At 44.9% G+C, this 25,400-nt stretch overlaps 1 protein-coding gene across 1 annotated transcript; it reads left to right on the top strand.

Moving 5' to 3' along the window:
• Positions 1 to 349: 349 nt before the first annotated feature.
• Positions 350 to 25,021, top strand: LOC147666686 (uncharacterized). The gene is made up of 4 exons (XM_086948968.1): positions 350 to 1,296; positions 2,896 to 3,114; positions 3,947 to 4,452; positions 24,825 to 25,021. The coding sequence occupies exons 1-4, from the start codon at positions 350 to 352 to the stop codon at positions 25,019 to 25,021; spliced, it is 1,869 nt and encodes a 622-aa protein (XP_086805094.1).
• Positions 25,022 to 25,400: the final 379 nt, after the last annotated feature.

Below are 25,400 nucleotides of genomic sequence, written 5' to 3'. Positions count from 1 at the left end.
TGTTGGCCAGAGTATCGAATACAAAAAATATCAGAAGGTAAATGCAGATATAGAAGTATATATTTTGTATTCTTCACTCTACATCTTTCTTTGTTGACGTTATATGTTTTGTATACATTATATACATTGATGTAGGTGTAAAAATCTGTGCATACTAGTTGATATTTTTGTCATCAATATGTCGTCTACAATGTTAAGCTAGAATGATATTTCCTACTTGCTATTCAGGACCCACACCAGTAGGATGTGTTTCAGATTTGCAGAGCCACTGTACCATAGCATAGCACTCAACCTGGGTTCCATAACTGACTTAAACATCTTCTCCCACCAGGTACTTTCTGCTTCAAGCATGGAAGCAGGCAACCAGACAACTGTAACTGAGTTCATCCTCTTGGGATTCGCCACAAGTCCTTATCTCCAGATTGTTCTCTTTGTGATATTCCTTCTCGTTTACATCACCTCCGTGCTGGGAAACATCAGCATGATAGTACTGATACAAATCAACTCCAGGCTCAACAGCCCCATGTATTACTTCCTAACTAACCTGTCATTTACAGACTTATGCTACTCCACGGTCACCACACCCAGGATGCTGGTGGGATTTATCTCAGATATAAAAGCAATTTCCTTTCTAGAGTGTGCAGTGCAGTTGTTCGTTTTCTCTGTACTAGGTGTGTTGGAGTGCTTCCTCCTAGCAGTCATGGCCTATGATCGTTATGTAGCTATATGCAACCCTCTGCTCTATACAAGCATCATAAACAGCAGAGTTTGTTTTCGATTGGTATTGCTTGCATTTGCTGGGAGCATTCTGTCCTCTGTGGTGATTTCGACAAACACACTCAGCTTGAAATTTTGTGGCCCCAATAAAATCAATCATTTCTTCTGCAATTGTCTTCCTCTGATCCAGCTGTCCTGCGATGATGCTACAGGAAGAATCATCTGTCTTCTGATAGTTGTGATATCGGTGGGGTTCATCTCATTCTCGGCCATACTGATATCCTATGTTTACATCCTCTCTACAATTCTGAGAATTCGCTCTGCGACAGGAAGGAGCAAAGCATTTTCCACTTGTGCCTCGCACCTCACTGTGGTGTGTCTGTTCTTTGGCACAGGCCTCATAATGTATGTACAACCTTCAACCAGCTACTCCCAGGAGCAGGACAAGGTAGTCTCAGTCTTTTACACAGTGCTGATCCCCATGCTCAACCCCCTCATCTACAGCCTGAGAAACAAGGAGGTGAAGGAGGCTTTGAAAGAGGCTTTATCTTGCAAGTGGGCGAAGTCGTCTTGGAATAAGTAAGAAGAAATCAATTACAGATCATTCTCCAAGTCCTCAGGGCCAAATGACAGTTTTTGGTAAAGAAATGCTGTTATTTCCTATCTCACCTATGGCTCCCTTTAGCCTGAACTGGAATGTTTTGCCTCACTGAGTTCTGGCATTCTAGAATGTTGTGTTTTGAATCAAACGGTTGGGGTTTTGATGGACTGGAGGAACCTAGGAGAGTACCTGCATGTACTTCCTGGGCAGCTCCAACACAAACATATACTATTTAATCTCTTACCATGTCTGCAGTCTTCACTACAGATGTATTAGCGCTGTCTGAAGCTGTCCTACAGGCCCCGCTGACTGCTTTGTTCATCGTGTTTCCTAGAGTATGCATTGCATATCCAGATCAACTGCTGATTGGAAGCGGCTCCCAGGACGTTGCCTTCCTTTCAAGATTGCTGTGTCCTGCGCAAAGGCACTAACCTGAATTTCTGAAAGTGCTGTGGTCTGGCACCACTATGGGTTCTGCTTTACTGACACCGGCTCATGTTTGTCTTGTGCCTTCTATCATTTTTGTGGGATCTCTACTGACCCTCCGTGTGCCTTGTGTTGTGGGTCTTGGCTGCACATGTGCATGAAAATAAAGACTGCAACAGCAACCTCCTCACATTGCCTCTGCCATTTTGGATTGTGAAGATTGCCTCAGCACAGACTTAGTGTTCATTTATTTAGAAGAACTCCTCCAAATTTCCTGCCCATGGCTATTCATGGTGCTTTGTTTCTGGTTATTTGTGAGGAAAAATAAAGCTAGTAAGCTAACCTCCTTGTTTGTGCAGCCATTTTAGAGATATTTATGCCGCCATGTTGGGTGACGTTCTCCACTTAGAAGATATTTTTGTAGAGCATTTGTCAATGGATAATATATTTGATCAATGGATCAAGTCAATTATTTTTCATTGTTTGTACTATGTTTTTTTTTACAGTACCACTAACACTTATTATCATCCAATGTATCCAAAGAAGGCATCAAATCCAGATTGAGGTTGATAAATTCTATTGTGGAAGCACCACCCTTTTACTGATAAGTGTGGGTTCAGGACATTTTCTTGATCAATGTGAATTCTACTCAAGTTTCATTCCTGAGTATGCATTCAAAGTGAGACCCATTAGTAGTCTGCTCTGGAAAGTTTCTAAGTTCAATTCGGACAAGGCGTGCTCTAGAGTTTGTACACAGTTCAAGCCTCAGATGAGTGAGAGAAAAGCTCTCAAACCACTTGACCTTCCTCTACCTTGTTTTATCACTTCTTTTGCAAAAGAAGGGAGACATTTACCATTACATTCACCTTGAGGGTTTTGTGAGGTGAAGAATTCTAAAACTCTGTTATCAAGAAAGAGTTGCTCGTGTGTTGATGGGCAACTGAAATATTTCGCTGATACATCTTGGGTAAATGGTTCTCTCTAAAGACATACAACAAGCCTCTTGATTTATTGAGTGGTGGTGGAGGCAAATGCAGAAAACATAGGCTTCTGAGGTTATGTGAAAAACTGTTGCAGGTCCAGTTTGAAGTCGTTCACATTGCTGGGGGTAAGAATGTCTTAGCTGACTTTCTTTTCCATTTCCCAAATAGACATTATGATGAAGATGGCCTCTTCAAATCTGAACTCATGGATAAAGATTTTGTGGATTGTTTTGTGGCACCTTTAGAAGTACCCAAACTGGGTGTGCACCCTGAAGATGAATGGAGAGTTTCTTTAAGTAAGGACCATGCTTCACATGGATGGCAGAGGAAAAACGTGTTATCTCACATGCTTCAGCTGTACTTTAAAGTTTGTGAGGAACTTTCTAGGTGAGATGAGATGTTGATTAGGTCAGACAAATTGGTTCCTCAACATAATTTGAGGGGTTGTATAATAAATAAGGCCCATGACATCGTTGACATCGAATAAGCTGCTTATTCAGGGGCTTATTGTATCTAGGTTAGATTACTGTAACACCATCTTCCTGGGCTCCCCTGAAGCAACGCTGAATAAACTTCAGCAAATCCAAAATGCGGCTGCAAGGCTTCTTACGAGCTCGCCTAGAATGCAGTCAGTCAAACCCGCATTGAAGGCGCTGCATTGGCTCCCGGTGCGGGAAAGGATTAAATTTAAGTTGCTTTGTATAGCGCACAAAACGCGTCAGGATAAAGGGCCTCCCATTCTGAGGAATTTAGTTGTGCCCTATAAGTCTAACAGAGCTTTGCGCTCTGATCAACAGTATTTGTTGCAAATTCCTAGAGTCACAAGGGCACGCACGGGTGGGAGAAGGTTCTCTGTTAATACTGCCACTCTCTGGAATGCGCTTCCTCTGAATTTGCATTCAGAGCCGTGTATTGTTAGGTTTCGTAAACTTTTGAAAACCCATCTCTTCCATATCTGATGCCGCTGTATCTGCCGGTCTGCCATTTGCTTCCATTCTGGACAAGCACTGGGATGCCCGAGGGTAGCTATGCGCTATATAAAATTCAAATAAAAAAAAAAAATAATGGGCATATTTTATTGCTGCAAGAGTGTTTTGACTCTTTTTAGAGCGACCCCATTTTAAGAATGGAAAATCTTGGCTTATGTGGAAGAAGTGTGGAAGAAGTGGATGCTATCCTGGGTGATACATCACTATTCTCAGATCCCCTTATTTCTTAGACGATCGCTCAGACGACTGAATGGGACAAACTGGGAGAACAATAGAGAAGTCGCATACGGGCTTAAAGAATATTTGACTAACAACACAGCACCAAAGGGGCTATTGGTTACTAATGCACCGAGAATTTTTCTCCATGACACAGTGTTCAGGAAAGAATGGGCCCAGATTGCTTGGCACTGCACCCGGGATTGGGCAGTGCTGATTATAAAAACCGCCCTCCGCTTATCAGAAGCATTATTAATTGAGATCCAACAAACTGAGAGCCATTTCAGGACAACCCTAACGGGGTATAAAAAAAGACTAGATGAACTGAACAAAGAAATGAATGAATATAAAGAGAATGTAGTACAATCAAAAGCACAGAAGTTCAAACGCTGGTCTTATGTGAAAGCCAACCCTTATGCCAGCCCAGATTTCATACCACCTACCACGACCGATTATAACTCTGATGCATCAGGGGATTCTAACTCTAGTGGCTCTAGTTCGGGTAGCACTGGCAAAAGAGGTAAAGGGCGTGGCAGGACTAGGTGTTTTCCCAATCAGGGTTGGCAACCATATCAAGGTGAGACTAATTACCAACACTTTACCAATGTTTTTCACCAACCACCGCCTTTTCCACCAATGATGGGATGGAATCCTGCTTTTGGCCTCCCACAACTTCCTCATTACTACCCGAATATGTGTCCCCAGCCTTTTTTAGGGAGGGGCTGGGGTGGCAGAGGCAAACAGAGAGGTCCCAGTCAGATTCATTGGGAACAAACAGAGCTGTAGGCAACAACACCCGCAGCAAGACACAAGAACAGAGAGCGGGCACAAGCAACAAGAGACTCTAGTTACCAATCTATCCTCTGTTACTCTGAGTCCAGCCGAGACTAACATTTTGGAGAACGGTCTCGGGTTTGTCCCTACCCCACGATTAGATCGCTTTAAGTTAAACTACGAATTGACAGACTTCTTTCACAAATTAAGATTGAAATGTTTTTTTGAAAAACAGACATAAGAACCTTCACAGACCGTTCAAAGTGATAATAGTTTCAGATCAAAGTCCACTTTCACTCCTCCTCCACACACAATACCTCCAGAAATATTAACTTTTGAAAAAGCTGTTTTAAATTAGGTAGAAGCCTTGTCAGAACCAATGCCATTCCAAAACCCTAATTGAGTTCCAAGCAATACAGTCACTGCAGAACAACACTAAAATTGTGATTAAAAGTGCAGACAAGGGGGGAGGAATAGTCATACAGAATGTGGAGGACTATGATCAGGAATGGCGTCGCCTTTTGGAGAATCAAACAAATTACATTTTGCTGAGAGAGAATCCATCTGAATCCCTGAAAGATGAGATTTTTGAACTAATCACAACAGCAGAATGTGGGGGACAGATCAGTAAACAAGAAGCTGATTTTCTAACAACTACGGAAGTAAAAATACCCTACTTTTATACCCTTCCAAAAACTCACAAGAGCACTCTTCCACCCCCAGGGCGACCGATCATCTCGGGCCTAGGTTCATTGCTAGAGCCTCTTTCCAAATATTGTGATTTCTTCTTAAGACCTATCATCGAAACTACAAGTACCTATAATAAAGATATTAAAAGCTTGCTAGCTATGCTGAAGATAATCATAATACCAGCTGAATCCTGTTTTTTGGTAACTCTGGACATCGAGAGTCTTTATACCTGTATCCCTCAGGATGCGACGATTAGAGTGATTTCGGACATGTTACAACAGTCTACATGGGAATATAACACCTCACGTACCTTTGAGGAGGAATGTGCCACATTGGCTTTGAAACTAAACTTTTTCGAATATGAAGGTAACATCTACCTCCAAGCCACAGGTACTTCAATGGGGAGCATATTCGCGCCTAGTGTGGCGGGTTTGTATGTCTATATCTTCGAATGTGAACACATCCTCCCTCAGACCAACCCTTTTGCATCCACTGTGATACTATTTCAGCGTTATCAGAAGCATTATTAATTGAGATCCAGCAATATCCAACAAAGACGACTTCTGGGCGAAACTTCACCACAACTCTAAGGGAAACAGCAGCGCCCAGTTTTGGTCCACAATAAACAAAATGTTAAATCCGAAGAACAGTGGAATAACGTCTCACATAACCAAATCTTCTTGGGAATTTATCTTAGACTCACACTTTAACCAACAGGTCACCATAACAAGTAAGCCCCAGGTCGCTCCAGAGGGCCAAACACCACAAATAATAACACCATGGGTAGAAGCCGAATTTGGAACCACTGCGGTTTTACTCAAGAAACTAATCTCAAAAGAAAGGAAAGATGGAGCAGCAGGGCCAAACGGAATTCCTCCGGCCCTCTTCAAACTTGAGCCGGAATACTGGGCAGAAATGCTGACCCCCCTCTACATGTCTGTCAGCCGATCTGGATGCCTCTCTGCCTCGTGGAGGGCTCAACCATTTCACCAATTTATAAGGCAGGGACAGAACATTGCCAAAAAACTACCGGCTGGTAGCACTCCTGGATATTGAGGCTAAATACTTTGCGGGGCTCCTACTGACCCAACTGCGCGAATGGGCAACAAACCGCAACATATTTCCACCTAGCCAAACGGGATTCTGCAGAGACACGGGAACAACAACAAATCTGCTGCCAATTTTGCTGCTTATCGACAAGGCAAGGGTGACTAAACAGGCTCTCCACCTTTGCTTTGTGGACTGGATTCAAGGCGGAATTTGACAATGTCAACCGGGGCAACCTTTGGAGAAAACTGGCCTCTTGGGGGATCCCCGCACCTCTACTAAACCTTCTGATTGAACTGCACACCAACACGTTGGTTCAGGTAAAGCTCGGAAATGGCACACACCTCTCCAGGCGCATTCCGACCACAAAAGGCCTAAAGCAAGGGTGCGTTTTAGCGCCGACCCTTTTCAATTTATTTACAGCCGACCTGCCGCCTGCCCTAGAAGCTTGCAATGTACACGCCCCATGTCTGGGGGGCAAAGCGCTGCCCAGCATTTCCTATGCAGACAATGTGGTCCTGGTTAGCCACACAAAAGTAGGTCTTCAAAATCTTATCAACACGCTGCACGGATACGCCGAAGCAAACCTACTAGAAGTAAACATTGACAAGACCAAAGTTCTGTTTATAACTGGGAACAAAAAGCCGCACACTTAGTTCCTTGGAACAAAGGTTGTCGCAAACTGCTCAGAATACAAATATCTCGGAATCTTGGTCGACAAAGGAGGCCACTTCTCAAACCAACTAGAGGCCATCAAGAGGAAAAGGATGCTGATAGCTACTACACTTAAACAGCTAAAGTCAAACCTGAACGGCCCCACTTTTCTGCCACTGCTCCCCGTGGCGCATGTCAAAATAAAGTCATCTATCACTAATGGCAGTGAGGCTCTAAGAGGCACAGACGCAAAACTGCTGGACACAACCATTGCAAAGGCCTACCGACTTCTCTTTAACCTGCCAACCTACACCTCACAAACCCAGATCCGGTTAGAATTTGGATTGACCTGACAAATGCTTGCAAGAAGAGGGTCATACATAAAGTGCTGGCAGAAAATAAAGAATTCTCCAGAAAACACATTGAACCATCAGCTATGGCAAGACTTAAGCAGCTCCTCCAAACTGCCGGCGAAAACATTCTTAGAGGAGTCCCTGACTGTCACAGGTCTGAAAGAATTATGGGAAACTCCATTACCGCATGCACAATTCAAGCATGTTGTAAACAAGTGCATAAAAACAATATCGCACGTGGAAGACAAAGCTACCTTTTCCCACAGGCGACACGCCTGGATGACTCTGTGCACATACAAATCACTGCAAGCATACTTTGGTCTGGGGTACGGCAGGAAAACTAAAGAAGCCTTTTTAAAACATAGGCTAGGAATCCTACCATCCATTCCACATTTACAACCATGGCTGAGAAGGGACTGTGGGACAAAATGTAGGCTGTGCAGTGCAGAGAATGAAGACTTCGAACATCTGTTATGCTCCTGCCCGAGGCTGAAAGAGGAAAGAGCAGCCATGCTAAAAACTGCCTTTAATGAACAAAAAAAACGCACACGCAGACAAGCAGTTCTCGCTTGTTTCGATCCAGGTCTTCTGCCATTAAATGAGAAGTTGGTGAAATTCCTGAAACTATCTGAGCTGAAACTAATAAACCATGAATTTGGCCCTGCAAGATCAATTGAACTAGGGCCAAGACAAGATGCTATGAACAACGCTCACCTCCCATATCAAACTGATTTTAGCACTACTACTTTTGTAACTAAAGTTTTCTTGTTTTAAAAAAATTCTTATAATCTTTGACCTGATGATATGAGCTTTCAATGTATTTTTTGTAATGGGTTTAATTAACCTAAGACAATAAAATGTACTTACTTACTTACTATGGCAGCGTTACATAGACGATGTCCTGCTGATTTGGAAAGGAGAAGAAAATGCCTTGCAAACGTTTTTTGAATGGATCATCAACTTGAACCCACATTTGAGATTTACCCACGAATATGCTGAAGATGAAATCGTATTCCTGGATGTTATTATTAAAAAAGTAGGCAACCAATTAAGGACTAAGACCTAGTACAAACCAACGGCAAATAACAACTTATTGCATTATTCCAGTTTTCATCTCCAGACACTAAGGGAGAATCTCCCCTTTGGGCAGTATCTACGGATACGACGGAATTGCAGTGAACTCAAGGATTACAAAGATGAAGCCCAGGAACTTACTGTGAAGTTACAACGCAGAGGTTACCCTGACCATTTGTTGCACAAAAGTTGTAAGAGTGCATGCAACCAACATAGGGATGCTTTGCTGGAAGACTGTCCAAAAGTTGCATCTAGTGAGGTGCCCCTAAAATGTTTAACTACATATAACTCAATGTCTAATGTTAAAAGCCGTTGCATCAATAAACACTGGAGATTACTTAAAAGCACTAATCATGATTTCGAAAAGCCTCTCTTTTCTTACAAACGGGCAAGGAGCCTGAAGGGTTCATTAGTCCACACATGCCCTAGAACACAACAAAAGGAGAACACAGAGAGTGTTCTGAATGCCTGGGGCCTACCGCCAATTACTGGACATTTCCCATGTGGGGGGTGCAGTGTTTGTCATTTGACATCAAGCACTAAGATACTAGATCTTGAACCAGGAAAGCAATGGAAACAACGCAACCACACAAATTGTAATTCCTACAACGTTGTCTATTTACTTACCTGCCTGTGTGGGCTAAGATATGTAGGAATGATGACTAGACGGATTAAACTTCGCATTTGTCAGCATCTGAGTGCCATCCGTTGCCAGAAAAGTAACACTAAGTTAATGACACATTATTTACAGCTATAACACACCCCGAATGATATTAGATGGACAGTCATCGAACAACTTTTTCAGGGTTCTTACAATAGTTTGTTCGAAAAAGAACAGAGGTGGATTTCCCGTCTCTTGAGCCATCTATAAATGAAAATGTAAATTGATACTTGTATAGCGCACTACTCACCCGCAAGGGTCTCAAGGCGCATGTTCGAATACTGCTGTGGAACCCATCCTGGCTTTCCCTGTGAGGCGTCCACTCCTGGGCACCCCCAAGGTGGAGGCCAGGCATCCTTAGCGTTGTGGGGGCCATTGTGGAGATTAAGCAAGTTATTGCCCAGAGTTGCAGAGTGGGACTCCATGATTGGAATAGGCACAGAGGCGAGAATTATCAGGTCCGTGAAATTTTGAGTCCAAGACCCGCTGAGGCGGGGAATTGAACCCTGGTGCCGGGCTAGATCTCTGCATCAGGGTCTGCCGCTCTAATCATTGAGCCACACTTCTCCACATCTATCAGGTCTAAATGATGATATCCCTTGGGGGTCAGTGATGAAACGCTAATAATGTCAATGACAAACATCTCTTGCTAAATAATTAACATCAATAAGGGTTAATAGTGTTACTGTTCAATCTTTTCTAGTGAACAATAAACAATTGCAAATTGTAGTAATCATTATGATCACAAGGAGCTACATGATGAATTTTCCTCCTATGATTGCAATCTGGACCCATCCTTTACTCTTGGGGAATATGTGTAGGTTTGCGCTAATTAGATCAAGGATGCTAGACATACAAAATGATTACCTTTTATGGATTTGCTTAACCTTAGCCTGAGAGTACCGGCAATGACAGCTATATGATGAGCATAGTCTGCCTTCTCGCGTAATAGCATGTGCCGTCTGCGGGGAACATTTTGTGATGGAAGCACTGGATTAAGTTTTATTAAAAAAAAACAGACTGCCCTATCACTGTTCGGGTAGTTGTGGTCACTACAGTTGTTTGGGCCCAAGTTATACGCGCTATTACGGGTTAGACATATACAGCATCTTGTTTTACTAGTTGTTCTTGTTCTACTAGTCGTTTTGTAATTTATCAGATGAACTCCTTAATAAACATTTTGTTCTAAAATGCCCCTGATAAATTTTTGTGCTGCGATAATATATTGCTTGCATCGATATATTAAAACTAAAATGCAGACGATGCTAGGCATATTTTGACATTTTTAATACATTGAGATACAATGCAGCCAATACTTTGTACGAATCACAGGGCTATAGCTTTAAGAGCCGCGTCGGAATGATGCAAACAGACGTTGGTCAGGTGATTCCGACCAAACATCTTTTACTTCTGCATTTTGGCCCCACTAGTTGATGTTCAGGCTGCGGATGCCCTTTGAGTAGGTAGCAGGTGGGGAGCCGTTACTAACCAAGTAAGGGGGATGTTATGCTGGCGGGAGGTTTGGTTCTTCAATTCTGGTAATTTCAGCTATTTTGCAACGCTTTTATTGTGACAACTCTGTTACCTCTAGATTGGGAGTGACGTGAAGATTAACCCCCTCCGCAAGCCCATGGTGCATGCACGACGAAATCGTGCTGTGAGTGAGCCTTGATTTTCTATACAGTTTTTTAAAAAATGGATGTGTGATCAAAAGTCTTCTTCTTAAAGGGGGAGAGAAACAAGATTATTTTAATCGGGGCACTCACTAGTTGTCAATTCGTTGACGTTTATTCGCACTCAGCCTTATGTGAGGCAAGACCACAAATGAGAGTCTGCCAGCCTAAAAAGATTGTATGTACTCATAATTGGGTATCTCAAACCAGAAAATCCCTATTTACAAGGGATATTGTGCAAATGGCAATGTCATTACAGTTTGGGTGGTAATATAAACAACCACATCAATGTGAACAAGGTGCTGTAAAGTAGATACCTATTCTATCTTTGGGTGGAAATGAGTAATAAAGAAGTTAGTTGAATTCTGGTCATTGTTCTGCCTAATTTTTAGGGACAGATTTTGATGGTATTTAATGTGTTAATTTCTCGTTTCACAGGTTTTGGCCCCTGGGGAGCCCTAGGAGTGCCCACATGGGCAACACCGTGAGTTTTTTCCTTTTTTACATAATTATCCTCACGGATAGGACACGCCTTAGCTCACGTGGACCACAGGGGATATACATTTCTTGGCCCTGAAGAAAGCTGAGCTAAACAAAGCATTAAACAGCTGAAACATGTCGACCTACACTTATAAGGATACAGTGGTTTAAATAACTAGACCTCTGAGTGTCCTGATCACTAGTTTTTAACGATACCAGCTGACCGTCTAATAAAATTGTTTAGGGTACAGCTGTTATCTTTTATTCTTCTCACTCAATTCACTGGAACACTATACACTAACTCATCACAAACAACCAGCTCCGCTGTAAAACAGGCATTGTAGCACACTGGGGGGACATTCGGTTCCCCCAGTGGGAACCCTATGATGAAGCATGTCACCACTAGGCTGGTGAGTGAGGGTTCTTCTAGGAAATAAAGGTTTTCTCCTTATTCAGCACATTATTGGTTCACATTTTTTATTGCTTTGGTTAATTTTCATTATAGCACCTTTGAGTCACTCTTATGTTGTTGCTAAATATTTTATAGATTCTCACCAAAAAGTACATTTGTGATTCATTCATTTGGTTTCTGAACCTGCAAGCGACCGTGGATACCTTACTTTCTGGCTGATGCCCGGTGGAGCTACATATCAGCCATGGAGGAGATGGGCCACAGACTTCCCCTCTGCCCTTAACTACCCTACCGGACTTTGGTAGACTTTCCCTCGTCTCCCCGTTGTTCTCTCCCTCCTACCCCTTGACCCTACCCTTTCCTCTCTACTCCCCTTTTACCCCGTCCACCTTGCTCTCTTAATGTTTTCCCACAGAGGCCTAGCACTCTGGCCGTTGCTCGGTAGAGCTACCTGATAGCTAATGAGGAGATAGGCTTTGGACTTCCCCCTCTGCCGTCACCTACCCAGCTGGTCTTTGGGCAGATATTCCTTCATCTCCCTGTCCTATCTTCCCCTTCTCCCTTTCCTGTCCCCTCACCCTTCTTCGCTTCCATGCTCTTGAAATGTTTTTCTAGCAACTTATGTTACCTGAATCTAATGTACTGTGTAATTTTGTGGAACCTTATTTAAAGCGCTCTGATACTTACGGGTCTAGCCAGTGCTATATAAAACTCTTTAAATAAATCAGTACATTCTGGTGGTCTAGGACAGATGCAGACATTGGATAGGTAGTGGAAGGTTGTATTGTATGTGCCTCAGCAGAAAAAAGTTTAAGGGATTCAAACTTTCCCTTGACTCCTATTGAATTTCCATCAGAACGTTTCGACCCCCTGACAATACTGTGATTGTGTAATCATCTGTGGGAGTTCTTCCTCAGGACTAAATAATGAATCTGTAAGTGGCCTGTTTGGGAAAAATGAAGTGTTTTAGAGTTTAAACGTGGTTTGGACAATTATGATGATATGTGGAGAGACCTTTACATATCTGCTCACCTTTAAAGAGGTTTCAGTTTGAGGCATGCAGAGCAGGAGAAGAGACGCTGAATTACGAACAGGACACTCAGGGCCATTACATAAACAGAGGCAGGCAAGGGGGCTGGAAGTATGAAACTTTCTCAGAGTCCTCATACTCAAGTGATCCAGATAGTGACAACGATGACAGTGACCCCTGCGGAAGCAAACAGCAATCGCACGCAGGCTCAAGCTAACAAGGAGCAAATCATCAGGTCACGACATACCTAGAGTTAACATGGGGTTCTTTTTTAGGAGACCCCAGATGGACAACACACAGAGGCGGCGGACCCCCCCAGGGTTTGATGGAAGACAGTGGACAGAACAGAGGATGGAACAGAGGCAGAGGTAGGGGCATTAGAGAGGTGAAATTCTCCCCTGAACACACGGAGAGAATCAAACCGGGCGACAAATATATCACTGGTAAGGGACCGTTCTCTACACAATCATCATGAAGATGATCACACTAACCCTGTCATTAATCTATCTAGACATTTTCTATCCACAGCGGAGTTAGCAGCCCAATCTAAAGGCTGAGTTAGGTATCCATTGCACCATGCAGTAGTTTTGGTACAAAGATAGACTTGTATTGGTTTGTTAGACAGATTCAAATAAAGCACTTCTTTTACAAACACTCAAGCCCCTTCAGTATTAACAGGTCCCCAGTAAACCCTTTACTGACACCATCTACATTCTCACCACCAACACATTTGATGTCGAACAAAATTCTGACTTTTGAGCTAGTGGCATTACAGGATGCTACTGATAAGCGTGGCTCAAATCCACCCGAGTGGCTTACCACACTCACCTATAGTTACTCAGTAAAAAGTCAGCCGGACAGTGGAGAAGAATGAACAAGGTAATTTTATTAGGCCACAAACTCCCATATGAGAGGGCCCTGTCCGACCTCACCCCTAAGAGTGCGCCGAGAGGACTAACTCATATCATCACAGCAATACATTATAACATGGTACAGTAGAATAAAACACGCCCCTTCTGGAAAATTACTGAACCCCAGAGACAGGAACAATGGCATCATACAAGAGGCATCTGCACCTGCGAGGGATACATTAGCTATCCCTGCCCAAGGCCGCGGAGCCGAGTCTCAGCGTCTCTGGGGCATGAGAACACTACTGATAAGGAACTTGTTAGTTTCGGCCACAGTTAGCTGAGAAACGAAAACTTCTGCATTAGTGATTTTCTTATTCCTACAGGAGGGGTGGATGAGCGAGTGCGACTGGCAGACACAGAGGAATACACAAAATGGAGGCACACGAGCTAAGCTAAGGAAACCAAATATCATCACACATATAAATGAATAATCACATGTGCAATAAAAATAACGTAAGAGCATAAGTGTATACTTCATCAGTTAGACACATGATGCTTACTTGCATATGTAAATGGCAATGGGTGGGGCAACGAAAAATGAAACCTATCAGACCCTCCTTTTAGCATCATTTGGCTAACTGGAGCGTAGCCTTTATTAGCTAAAAAGGTAGCGCCTTTACATTCCATTCTAGGGGCGGGGGCACACTTTAATCAAAAATATCTTCGTCTATTAGCATCAACCAACGAACATCAGGAAGTTCAATAGCAGTGGAGGCAGGATATTGACCAGTCACCCTTTTGGAGGGTCGCAAATTACTGGCACACATTGAGCAACATGGGGGAAGGCAGTAAACACAAAGACAGCATGTCAGGAGTACGCTCACTACTCCAACTAGTCCCATCAGTATTTTCCAACCCCATGAGGAGAAAACACCCCAAAGCCACCCTTGTAGTGACCATGTCCCGTTATCCTGATGAAGTTCAGTCGCTAATCTATGGAGTTTCTGTACTGCTAAGTTAACTGTCGGAGCTGAGTCAGGAATATACACGCAACAAGACGTCCCGATGACGCAACAGGCCCCACCCCTATCAGCAAGGATGATGTCTAACACCATCCTATTTTGGATCGTGAATAATCCCCTAGCCTGAATCTCAACGGACATATTAGTAGCAATGTCTGCTTCAGTGATCACCACTTTCTCCATCACCCTTGACAACCTACGGATGACCCTACTGTTAAATATCGGACCCCAGAAAGGCAAGAGACCCTTAGAGAAATCTGTCCATTGTTGTAATGATGTATCAGCCTGATCCACGTCGTCAACTTGAAGTGCCCTCCTTTTACGCTGCTCTGGCGAGCTTGTAAACCTACGGTGAGTGTTATGATAGTCAGAAGGTGCCACATACACAGGCGGGATCATATAAGCTAGATAACAGACCCCACCCCAACCCTCAGGCAACCACAAGTACTCATTGTCCCCGCACACGAAGTAAATGTTGGGAGGCGTGACCAAAGAAGGGCTAAGGGGCAGGCGTATTGATGCTGTCACGTTACAGGAACTGTTCCCTACCTTTATAGGACCCCTTCCCGCTATACAAAATAATGGTGACAGTCCGACAACTGCCAAGGGCATCAAAGACTTATTGCCACCATTCCCCTTTGGTGGGTGCCTATAAGACAGGGAGGAATTTAACTGTAGAAAACTCTCTCTAACTTTGTCAGTGTCATTGGGAGTCGAGAACCGGCCTACATTCTTTTCACATGTCTCCAAGAATATTTGGTCGAAACGTCCATCAGTATACAACCGTCCAAGGGAAGAAGGGGGCAAAGGACGTACTCGCATTGTCACAGTAGATCCTCTGTCTTGTAGTCGGGGAGTTAGAAAATCTGGCTGCTGGAAATATTTGACCATACCAATCAAAGTGTACCACCCCACACAACTATTCACTGACGTCAAAGGAAGTGCTAGAAAACTATCCTTCTTATAAGCAGCAGAGGGTAGTAACCCACAAACCCAACAATCTGTAACATTGTACACGGCATGAGCATGATGTAAAGTCTTAATAAAAACATTATCTTTATGCAAGCTTCTTTCACCATAGTCGACAGTGATCATGTTATGCTCAGGAATGGCAGCATGTGTGGGGGCAAACACATGTACAGGATAAGCCTTGTCCAGGAAGAACAGTATTCCGAGAGTCACAAGGAAAGCAATAAGCACTATTATGATGAGCACTATTTTCCCTTTTCGTGATAAGGCCAACCATGGAGAAGCAGGCTCGGGTCTACGAGGAGCCGCAAAAGGCTGCTCCTCATCAGGGACGGGACGACCAAAGGGGTACATTTCTTTTATCAAAAATCAAAAAAAACAAAAATAAGGAAGAAAAACTAAACTAATAAAAATATTCCCAGACAGTCCTAAAACCGGCCAGAGGGGTTCTTCAACCCTTGAAAGGGATCTTCGTCCCTGTGTCCGTTAAAGCCTCACAAATAGACTTCTATTGTTCATTCCCTAATCCCTCGCCGAAGTTGCACAGCTGCCGCAACTCAGGAGCACTAATATGGGACCAGACACCACTCTAATGTCTCATAAAACAGAACCTTCGGCCAAACACCAGGGCTCTTACAAGTCCATCCCTATCACTAATCTTCTTTTGTGAGCTAATGTCCACTCCGCCACTTGTTCCAGTGTTCTACCTAAGCCCTTCTTCCAGTGTTTAGTCCCTTATGCCTTTTCCCTTTCTGGGCCGCAGATTATAACAAGTGCTCCCTCGCACTTCAGGATCTGTGAACAAAATGGGTGTATCTGTGGCAAGTGTTGCGTCCGTCGAGGCCTGATCACTATTCTCAATGGGAGTATTGGAGCCTGCAATTTTTCCTTTTTTTCTTTTCACTGCACTCGGCTCCCCTCCCCTCAGTGAGGCATCAGAGAAAGGAATGTAACTGGGCACTTGCTCCCATTCCTCATCAGCAACGCCCTCTCTTACCCACTTGTCATAGGGTAACGGCAGGGGGACCTTCTTCACATGCGACGCATGGGTCCACGCCTTCCTGCCCTCAACTCGAAGTGCGGTACGCGTGGTCAAAAGTACTTGCTTCGGCTCTGACCATCTGGACTCCAAACAGGATTTCCGCTGATATCTTCTCACAACTACCCAGTCCCCGGGTAGGATGGAGTGTCAGGGCCCCTCCGGCAACGGCTTCAGGGTGTCTGCTACCTGCTGATGAATAGAACGAAGATCTTTAGTCAAAGCATACAAGTAGTCTATCAACAGAGGATACTCTATTTCAGAAAAACACTTGGGTCTGGGTACTCCCCAAACGTTGGCAGGACGGCCAAATATTACCTCGTAAGGGGAGACACCCATTTTGGAATTAACTGTCACTCTGGTAGAAAGCAGGGCTAAAGGAAGGGCATCTGGCCAACGGAGTCCTGTACTCTCTTGTATTTTGGCCATTTTGAGTTTCAGTGTTCTGTTAAACCTCTCTACAAGTCCCTCGGCCTGAGGGTGTTGGGCCGCGTGGAACTTTTGGGAAATCTGTAAGCCCTTACATATCTGTTTCATCAATTCAGCATTGAAGGATGTGCCATTATCACTCCAGATCACCCTAGGCAATCCGAAGCGGGAAAAATATTCTTTAATCAACATTTTAGCTGTAGAAATGGCCGTGCAATCTTTTGTTGGGAATGCCTCCACCCATCTGCTAAAAGAGCATACAACCACCAGGACGTATTTGAGATTATTAACCCTCTCCATTTCAATATAATCCATCTGGATCACCTCAAAAGGGAAAGAAGGGGGTGCAAAATTTCCCACTGGAACGGGGGTTCCCTTTCCTGGATTGTGTCTCAAACATACCATGCACTGCTGGACTAAATGAGTCACCACTTTAGGGATATTTTTATTACTCCACACTGGGTCTAGTATTTTACATATACCCTTGGCACTAATATGTGCCGGCCCATGAGCCATTGTCACCACTGGGAGAACATATGCATTTGGGAGTAACCCTCGTCTTTTATCGGTCACATCTGTCCAACATTCGTCAGAGTCCAATCGCCCCCCACCATCTTTCCATGTCCTCACTTCATCCTCCGTTGCCTTTTCCTGTATGTTCTTTACACTCTGTACAGTATCTGCAAACATGTTAACGTCTGGTACCCATCTAGCTGGCCCTGCCACAAACATTCGTGGGAGTTTCGTCCTCGCAGTCTCTTTTGCTGTTTGGTCTGCAAAAGCGTTACCCCGTCCCACATCGTCCACCACTGCCTTATGTGCACTACACTTTATCACAGCCAGTCGTCTGGGTAGCGTCAATGCTGTAAGTAGTCGTAATATCAGTGGGCCGTGTTGTATTCTCTGTCCATGTGATGTCAGGAATTCCCGTTCTGCCCACAGGCGCCCATAACTATGAGCCACGCCGAAGGCGTATTGGCTGTCAGTATAGATGTTCACGTCTAGTCCTTCACTCAATTCGCACGCTCGCAACAAGGCTATTATTTCTGCAGCCTGAGCCGAATGATAAGGGATCCTAGAAGTCTCCACTACTGTCTGTAAAGTCGTAACAGCATATGCTGCCGTCGATGTACCGTCCGCAAGCTTAAAACAAGACCCATCGACATACAGCTCCCTGTCTGGATCATCTAAGGGTTTGTCAGTCAAGTCAATTCTCCTTTTCGTCTTCTCTTCTGTCCAAAACAAACAATCATGTATCTCATTGTCTTTTGTGTCTGTTGGGATGGGTAGCAACGTGGCAGGGTTCAGAGTGGCACACCTCTTTATCGTGACATGGGGTGCGAAAAGGGTCATTTCATAACCAGTATGACAAGCACTAGTTAAGTGCTGCGTCTGCGTTCTGTTCAATAGAATGTCCACAGCATGCGGTACCATCACTGTGAGTTCTGAACCCAGGACGAGCCCTGCCGATTGTCTAATAGAGACGGCAGCAGCCGCTGTGGCCCGCAGACAGCTCAGCAGCGCTCTTGCCACATTGTCGAGCATCGCAGAGAAGTAGGCGCAAGGTCTCTGCTTCCCCCCAAAACATTGTGTTAAGACAGACAACGCGCAATCTTCTGCCTCGTGTACGTATAGCACAAAAGGCTTCTGGTAATCAGGTGTTCCCAAAACAGTTGCAGAACATAAAGCATTTTTTAGTAATTTGAAAGCTTCCTGACATGCGGGGGTCCTGGGTAAGGGTTCGCGCACCTCTTTAGTAGTCAGATACAGTAGGGGTTTTGTTAGTAAGGCATAGTTGGGTATCCACTGGCGACAATATGAGGTTATGCCCAGAAACGCGCGCACCTCTCGCTGCGTGTTAGGTACAGCCATGTTAGTTATCGCTCTTATGCGCTCCGGTGTCAGCCTCCTCCCCTCCTTCGAAAAGAGATGACCTAAGTAGGTTACCTCCGTTCGACAATATTGGAATTTAGGAAGGGACACCTTGTGGCCCTTGTGTGCCAGATGATGTAACAATTTAACCGTAGCATCCCGACAACCGTCCTCAGTGTCTGATGCTATAAGGATATCATCCACGTATTGTAACATAACATTGCCTGCGGGGAGACATTTAATAAGCTCATGCTAACTTAACACAATATATAGAAACGTAGTAACCATATGACAGTTCCAAATCATCCAATTGTGCTTTTAGTGCTTGACTATAAATGCTAGGACTCTCTGTATATCCTTGGGGAATTCTCTTAAATCTAAAACTTCGGCCAGCCAATGAGAATCAGAAGAGTTAACGGCTATCCTCATGTACGGGAATACTGAAGAAAGCATTCTTCAAATCCAGAACAGAAAAATATTTAGCTGATGGGGGAATCATTGTCAATATCGTAGTGATATCAGAAACCACTGTGTATTGAGGCTCCACTACCTTGTTAATGTGGCGTAAGTCAATCACAAACCTATAAACATCAGGTGTATCATCTTTAGCATCGGGTGACCGTCTTTTAAGAATCGGGAGGATAGGGCTGTTACATATGTTAGAGTCCGTCTCCTCCACGACTCCTGACCGAATCAGATCCTGTATTATCTGTAATAGGGCCTTTTCTCCCTCCCGAGATATCCTGTACTGGGGTATTCTAGGCGATTGGGCTCCCACCTTAACCTTAATTGTCACGGGGGCAATGTCCATTCTTCCCACATCTGTATCACTACTGGCCCATAAACTCTCAGGGACCCCTTCAAATTCAGGTGGTAGAGGCTCATCTTTGGAAAAACATTGTTGCGCATGCGCAACGGTGGGACCCAACGTAAGGTACACACCGTCCGGGGAACAATAGATGGTGGCATGCAACCTCTTCAGTAACTCTAAACCCAACAAATTTTCGCCACAATTGGAAGTCAGCAAAAAGGGTGAATCAACAGTGAAAGGGCCAATCATAAGAGTAAGTGGTTTGGAGATGGGGCTAATCACCGGAGTACCTGAGAACCCCACGGAGATATTATTCTTGCCAGACAGAGCCGCCCCTGAGACCTGAGAACGAGCCACTGAACTTTTCATTGCACCCGTATCTACTAAAAATTTCTGTTGGGACCGCAGTCACATAGGGTCCTCGTTGATCAATTTCCACAGAAACTGGCCCCTCGCTCTGTCCTACGCTGTCCTAGTTATGGGAGAATCCTGTCAAATCATCCATTGCATAATCATCGTTGTAATACTGTCCATTTCCCCTCTGAAAATGTTGCCTGTCCGTATTGCCATCGAAACAATTACCCCCTTGTCTCCCACCACCATTAGACTGCCCATTTTGTCTCCGGGAATCACCTCGGCCCCGCCCTCTGCCGTTGCCAGCATTCGACTGAAACAGAGGACAATCTCTCCACCAATGCCGCTCCTGTTTACATTTTGCACATTGATTCGGTCCCAATCGCTCTCTGTTGTCACCCCTGCCATAACCACCGCCCCCTCGTCCCGCTGCCGCAGTCGAAGCACCTCTTCCTCGACCTCTGGATACTTGCTGTAACAAAACCCTCGTCTTCAAATCCTTAGCCTTCTTTTCCTGCTTGTCCTTGCTCTCATTCTCTCTGTGTTCATAATACTGAGCCATGCTAAGAATACCAGAGGGAGTGGATGTCGTCCACGTACTCTCCGATGCCTGCAACCTTGCCGATATTTCCGGTAACAAGTTCATTACGAACCTGTTAACGAAAAGTCGTAACCCTCCATCCTGTGACATATCCTGTCCACTGAAGTCCATAAACGTCTCCTCAAACCTGGTAAAGAAATCAGAGACAGCTACATCTTTCTTCTGTCTACAGGCCGTCAACTTATCCCAGTCCACTTTCTTCGGGGGGATGAGAGAGTGCATATACTTAATAATCCGCCCCGGCAATGCCAAAATCTCCGCTTTCGGCTTCTCCCCTGGCTTATGTTCCTTGTCCCAATCCTGCAATTCCGTCCACGTACCCCCTAACTCCTCTGCATGGTCAGTACCCTTCACCTGTCTCCATGCGTCCACCGGGACCAATAGTCCAAAAAATAATTCAATGTCCGCTAAAGTCATAACAGTGGAGGATGCGGCTTCTGTCAATTCCTTATAATAGGCAGTCGGATTCTTTCTAGAATCTGGTAGCTGAGCCTTCAAAGCTAACACCTCACTCCTCTTCCACGGTGTATATACCCACTGCTCCTGGAAATGGGCATCTATACGAGCCCTAGTGACGGCGTTCGTTACTGTGTCTACCACCTCAGGGACCTCAGGGTGAAAAATAGGATGCACCTCACGCATTGGATGTATCCCAGGAAAGTGGGGTGAACCTGCAGAAGGTAATTCATTTCTATATTGTAATATGGATTGTAAACTTCGCATCACCTCACGTACCCCAGTGTTAGCTCTATAAGCTCCATTTTTTATATCCAATAGGGTCGCGGGAGCCTCTCCTCTGTACCCCTGCTCCCATAGCGCTATCAATGTATTCGACATGTGCCACAAAGCATGCTGCTGCATCAGAGGCTCAAAATCTTTCATTGTGGACCAAATGTCTTCAAACGAATAAATATTATTCCTGGCCCACTGACAAGCTTGATTGGCCACCACTGTTTTTTTGTCTAAGTCAACTGTAGAACGCGTAAGCAGTTTTCGTACTTGGGAAAGCAACCCACTCCCTACACCTCTACTCGGTGTCGACAACTCCTGACTAGGGGTAGCACTAGCGGAGACGGCAGGGAGTGCTGGGGGAAACTGGGAGGGAGCGGGTGAGCTTGTCATGAGCAAAGAGACAAGGGGCGCCGGCAATGACGGGGAGGTGGAAGGCGCTGCGCCGGACGGGTGTGGGGCACTCGCTTGTGGGTCCAAGACCCCACCGGATGAGACCGGAACTGGCAAAGCAGGGTACAATGGCTGCGGGGCATAAGGGGGAGGGGGTCGGGCATTCAAAACGTCCTCCATCTCATCCTGCTCATCCTCTCGCACTACATAACTTTTATTTTCTTTCAACCTGCAAAGTCTATCTGCGCGCTCAAGGCGTTGCTCATTCTCATTCTTGGTATGTTCTCTCGCTTTCTGTGCCATCGTTTGTGCCGCCTTCTTCTGTACCGCCTTCTCCTCTCTCAATTTACGTTCCCTAACTTCCTTCTGCCACATTCTCAATGAATCGAACATGCTCTGACGACTACGCCTAGCAAACAATTTGTCTTGCAAATAATCCAATTTAGCCACTTCAAAAGAACCTGTCAAGGGCCACTGCAAATCCACATTGTCGCTAGTGTATTGATGCCATAAGGTACCAAACAAAATCGGAGGCAATCCGTGTTTCACGTACATGTCAAAATTAGGAGTGCCCTCCGGAGGGGCAGGATGGCTTTCGGCCAATCTAGAATCCGATACACGACAACAGCATCCAAAACACCGCAACTTACTGAAGCACGGCATCTTTACCACAATGCAATCACACCTTCTCACAAATTCCGTTACCTCTGCTCACTGGCTCCTAACACGTTCACACACATATGGTATACATTGAATTCAAAACACACACACACACATCCTGTACATCAAAATCCTGCCAAACACGTGTTACAAAAATGGGACAAGTCCCGTCGACCAAGTCCTGGGGAACCTGGACCCTACCGCAGACCGAACAGTACACTAACTGTTCTGAGGATGGAGAACACATCCGTCACCCGGGTGGCACTACAGATCGCTGCGCACTTTACCACAGGGGACTCAGGACTAACTCCCGCCGAACCGCCACCTTAGGGGTTCGGGGTGAGCTTCGGAGCCTACCCGCAATGAGCCACGCCTCCACCACAGTACCACCCGGTCGGATGACCACAAACAAAATGTCCTCCCAACCTCCGTTAAGTCTGTCAGTGCACCACTCGCACTCTGAGTTCCCCGGAGCACACTAGCCCCAGGAGCACACCGGCTCCTCAAACCACTAAAGACACCCCAGTCTCTCGGAGCACTCCAGCTCCTGCAAACAACAGGCGGACCACTCACCTTCCGTATGCGGTACCGACCTCTACCGTTCTCCACCTCCGGCTGCCAAGACCAACACGGTCAGCTCCAGGTTCTGCCTTCTGGACCCCGGCGTAAGATCCGAACCTGGACTTCTCCCGATCAGCAGGGTGGGGCAGCGCTGCGAGGACCAAGCTCGGCATCAAAATGGGTACCCAGACCCACCGTGCCGACCAGCGAGTCCCCGGTCTTCTGCTACCCACCTACGGGTGAGAAAGATCCTTATCGCGGGGTCCCTATTCGGGCGCCATCTGATAAGCATGGCTCAAATCCACCGAGTGACTTACCACACTCACCTATAGTTACTCAGTAAAAAGTCAGCCGGACAGTGGAGAAGAATGAACAAAGTAATTTTATTGGCCACAAACTCCCATATGAGAGGGCCCTGTCCGACCTCACCCCTAAGAGTGCGCCGAGAGGACTAACTCATATCATCACAGCAATACATTATAACATGGTACAGTAGAATAAAACACGCCCCTTCTGGAAAATTACTGAACCCCAGAGAGAGGAACAATGGCATCATACAAGAGGCATCTGCACCTGCGAGGGATTCATTAGCTATCTCTGCCCAAGGCCACGGAGCCGAGTCTCAGCGTCTCTGGGGCATGAGAACACTACTGATAAGGAACTTGTTAGTTTCGGCCACAGTTAGCTGAGAAACGAAAACTGCTGCATTAGTGATTTTCTTATTCCTATGGGAGGGGTGGATGAGCGAGTGCGACTCGCAGACACAGAGGAATACACAAAATGGAGGCACACGAGCTAAGCTAAGGAAACCAAATATCATCACACAGATAAATGAATAATCACATGAGCAATAAAAATAACGTAAGAGCATAAGTGTATACTTCATCAGTTAGACACATGATGCTAACTTGCATATGTAAATGGCAATGGGCGGGGCAACGAAAAATGAAACCTATCACTACAAAACTGGTCGATACCAAAAAGTTTATCAAACATAACATCAGTAAGGAAGAGAGAATGAGCTTGGTAACACTTAAAAACAATGTTAACCTAGTTGTAAAACCAGCTAATAAAGGGGGCTCCATTGTGGTTCAAGACAGAGAGGATTACGTCACTGAGATCCAGACACAATTACAAGTGGCTGAGAACTACAAAAAAATCAGGGGAGATCCCACAAAATAAGTTTCCAAATTAATACATAGATTGACCACTCAAAAATTGGAAGAAGGTTACCTTAGCCAACTGGAATATGGTTACCTTAATCAGAAAGAGCCCTGTTTCCCCATGATTTACACACTCCCTAAAGTCCACAAAAACAGGGAAAAACCACCAGGGAGACCCATCATGTCCGGATGTGACTCAGTCTTGGAACCCGTTTGTCGATATGTAGATATCTTTCTGCAACCCTGGGTTTCTAGGACACGGTCCTACATCCGCAACATGCTGGAAGTCATCAATTGGATAGAAGGCTTCCACTACGATAAGGACAGACAGATACCGGTAACACTGGACGTGGCCTTGTTATATAGGAGTATTCCACAAAGAGAAGCTTTAAACGTAGCACATGAATTCTTAGAACATAGTGAAAGGCCACACAGGGTACCAACTGAATTCATCTTCCTATTCCAGAAAGATTATTTGTACTAGACAAAAGGAGGTGGCATGGGGGCTGGATTTGCCCCAGATTTACCTAATCTATACATAGACAACTATGAGGACAAGAACATCTATAATTCCAATAACCCTTTCACAGAGAATATTACTTTGTGGAAGAGGTATATCAATGATGTCCTCATGATAAGGACTGGGAACTCCGATACCCTGGAAGATACCCTAGAAGAATTCTGCATTTGGCTGAATGGCAGATCTAAAGATATTCAGATGACTATGACCTATAGCAAGGAGAAGATCAATTTTCTTGACCAAACTGTACAGAGTGAAAATAATTAGTTATACACATCCCTCTATTGCAGAGTTCTTCAATCTGTGGGGCACAAACTCCACTGTAAGATCTAATCTTTCACTGTTTCCTATGAAGAAGGCCATTCTCGTCAGTGACAAGGTTGACATCCTTTGAGCATGCGGCCCTGAACCTGACTATTCAATTCAAAATGCTCATTTTGTGCCAGTAGCAAATGTGCAGTTATGTGAATTGCAAGTGTGGTTAGCATGCACAATTTGCAGCTGTCACATTTTGCTCCCAAATAAATGCTTCATAGTGATCTTGCAACAACATGCTTCGAAAGTAGGGTTTCTCCAGTCTTGTGGAAAGGCAGAAGAGAGCGTTTGATGATGGGAAATTTCAGCAGTCTTTCCATACCTGCGTCGA

Source organism: Lissotriton vulgaris, unplaced genomic scaffold (genome assembly GCF_964263255.1).
Source record: "Lissotriton vulgaris unplaced genomic scaffold, aLisVul1.2 SCAFFOLD_2031, whole genome shotgun sequence".
In the NCBI taxonomy this organism is placed as follows: Eukaryota; Metazoa; Chordata; class Amphibia; order Caudata; family Salamandridae; genus Lissotriton; species Lissotriton vulgaris.
This window is presented reverse-complemented; position numbering and strand designations above follow the sequence as displayed.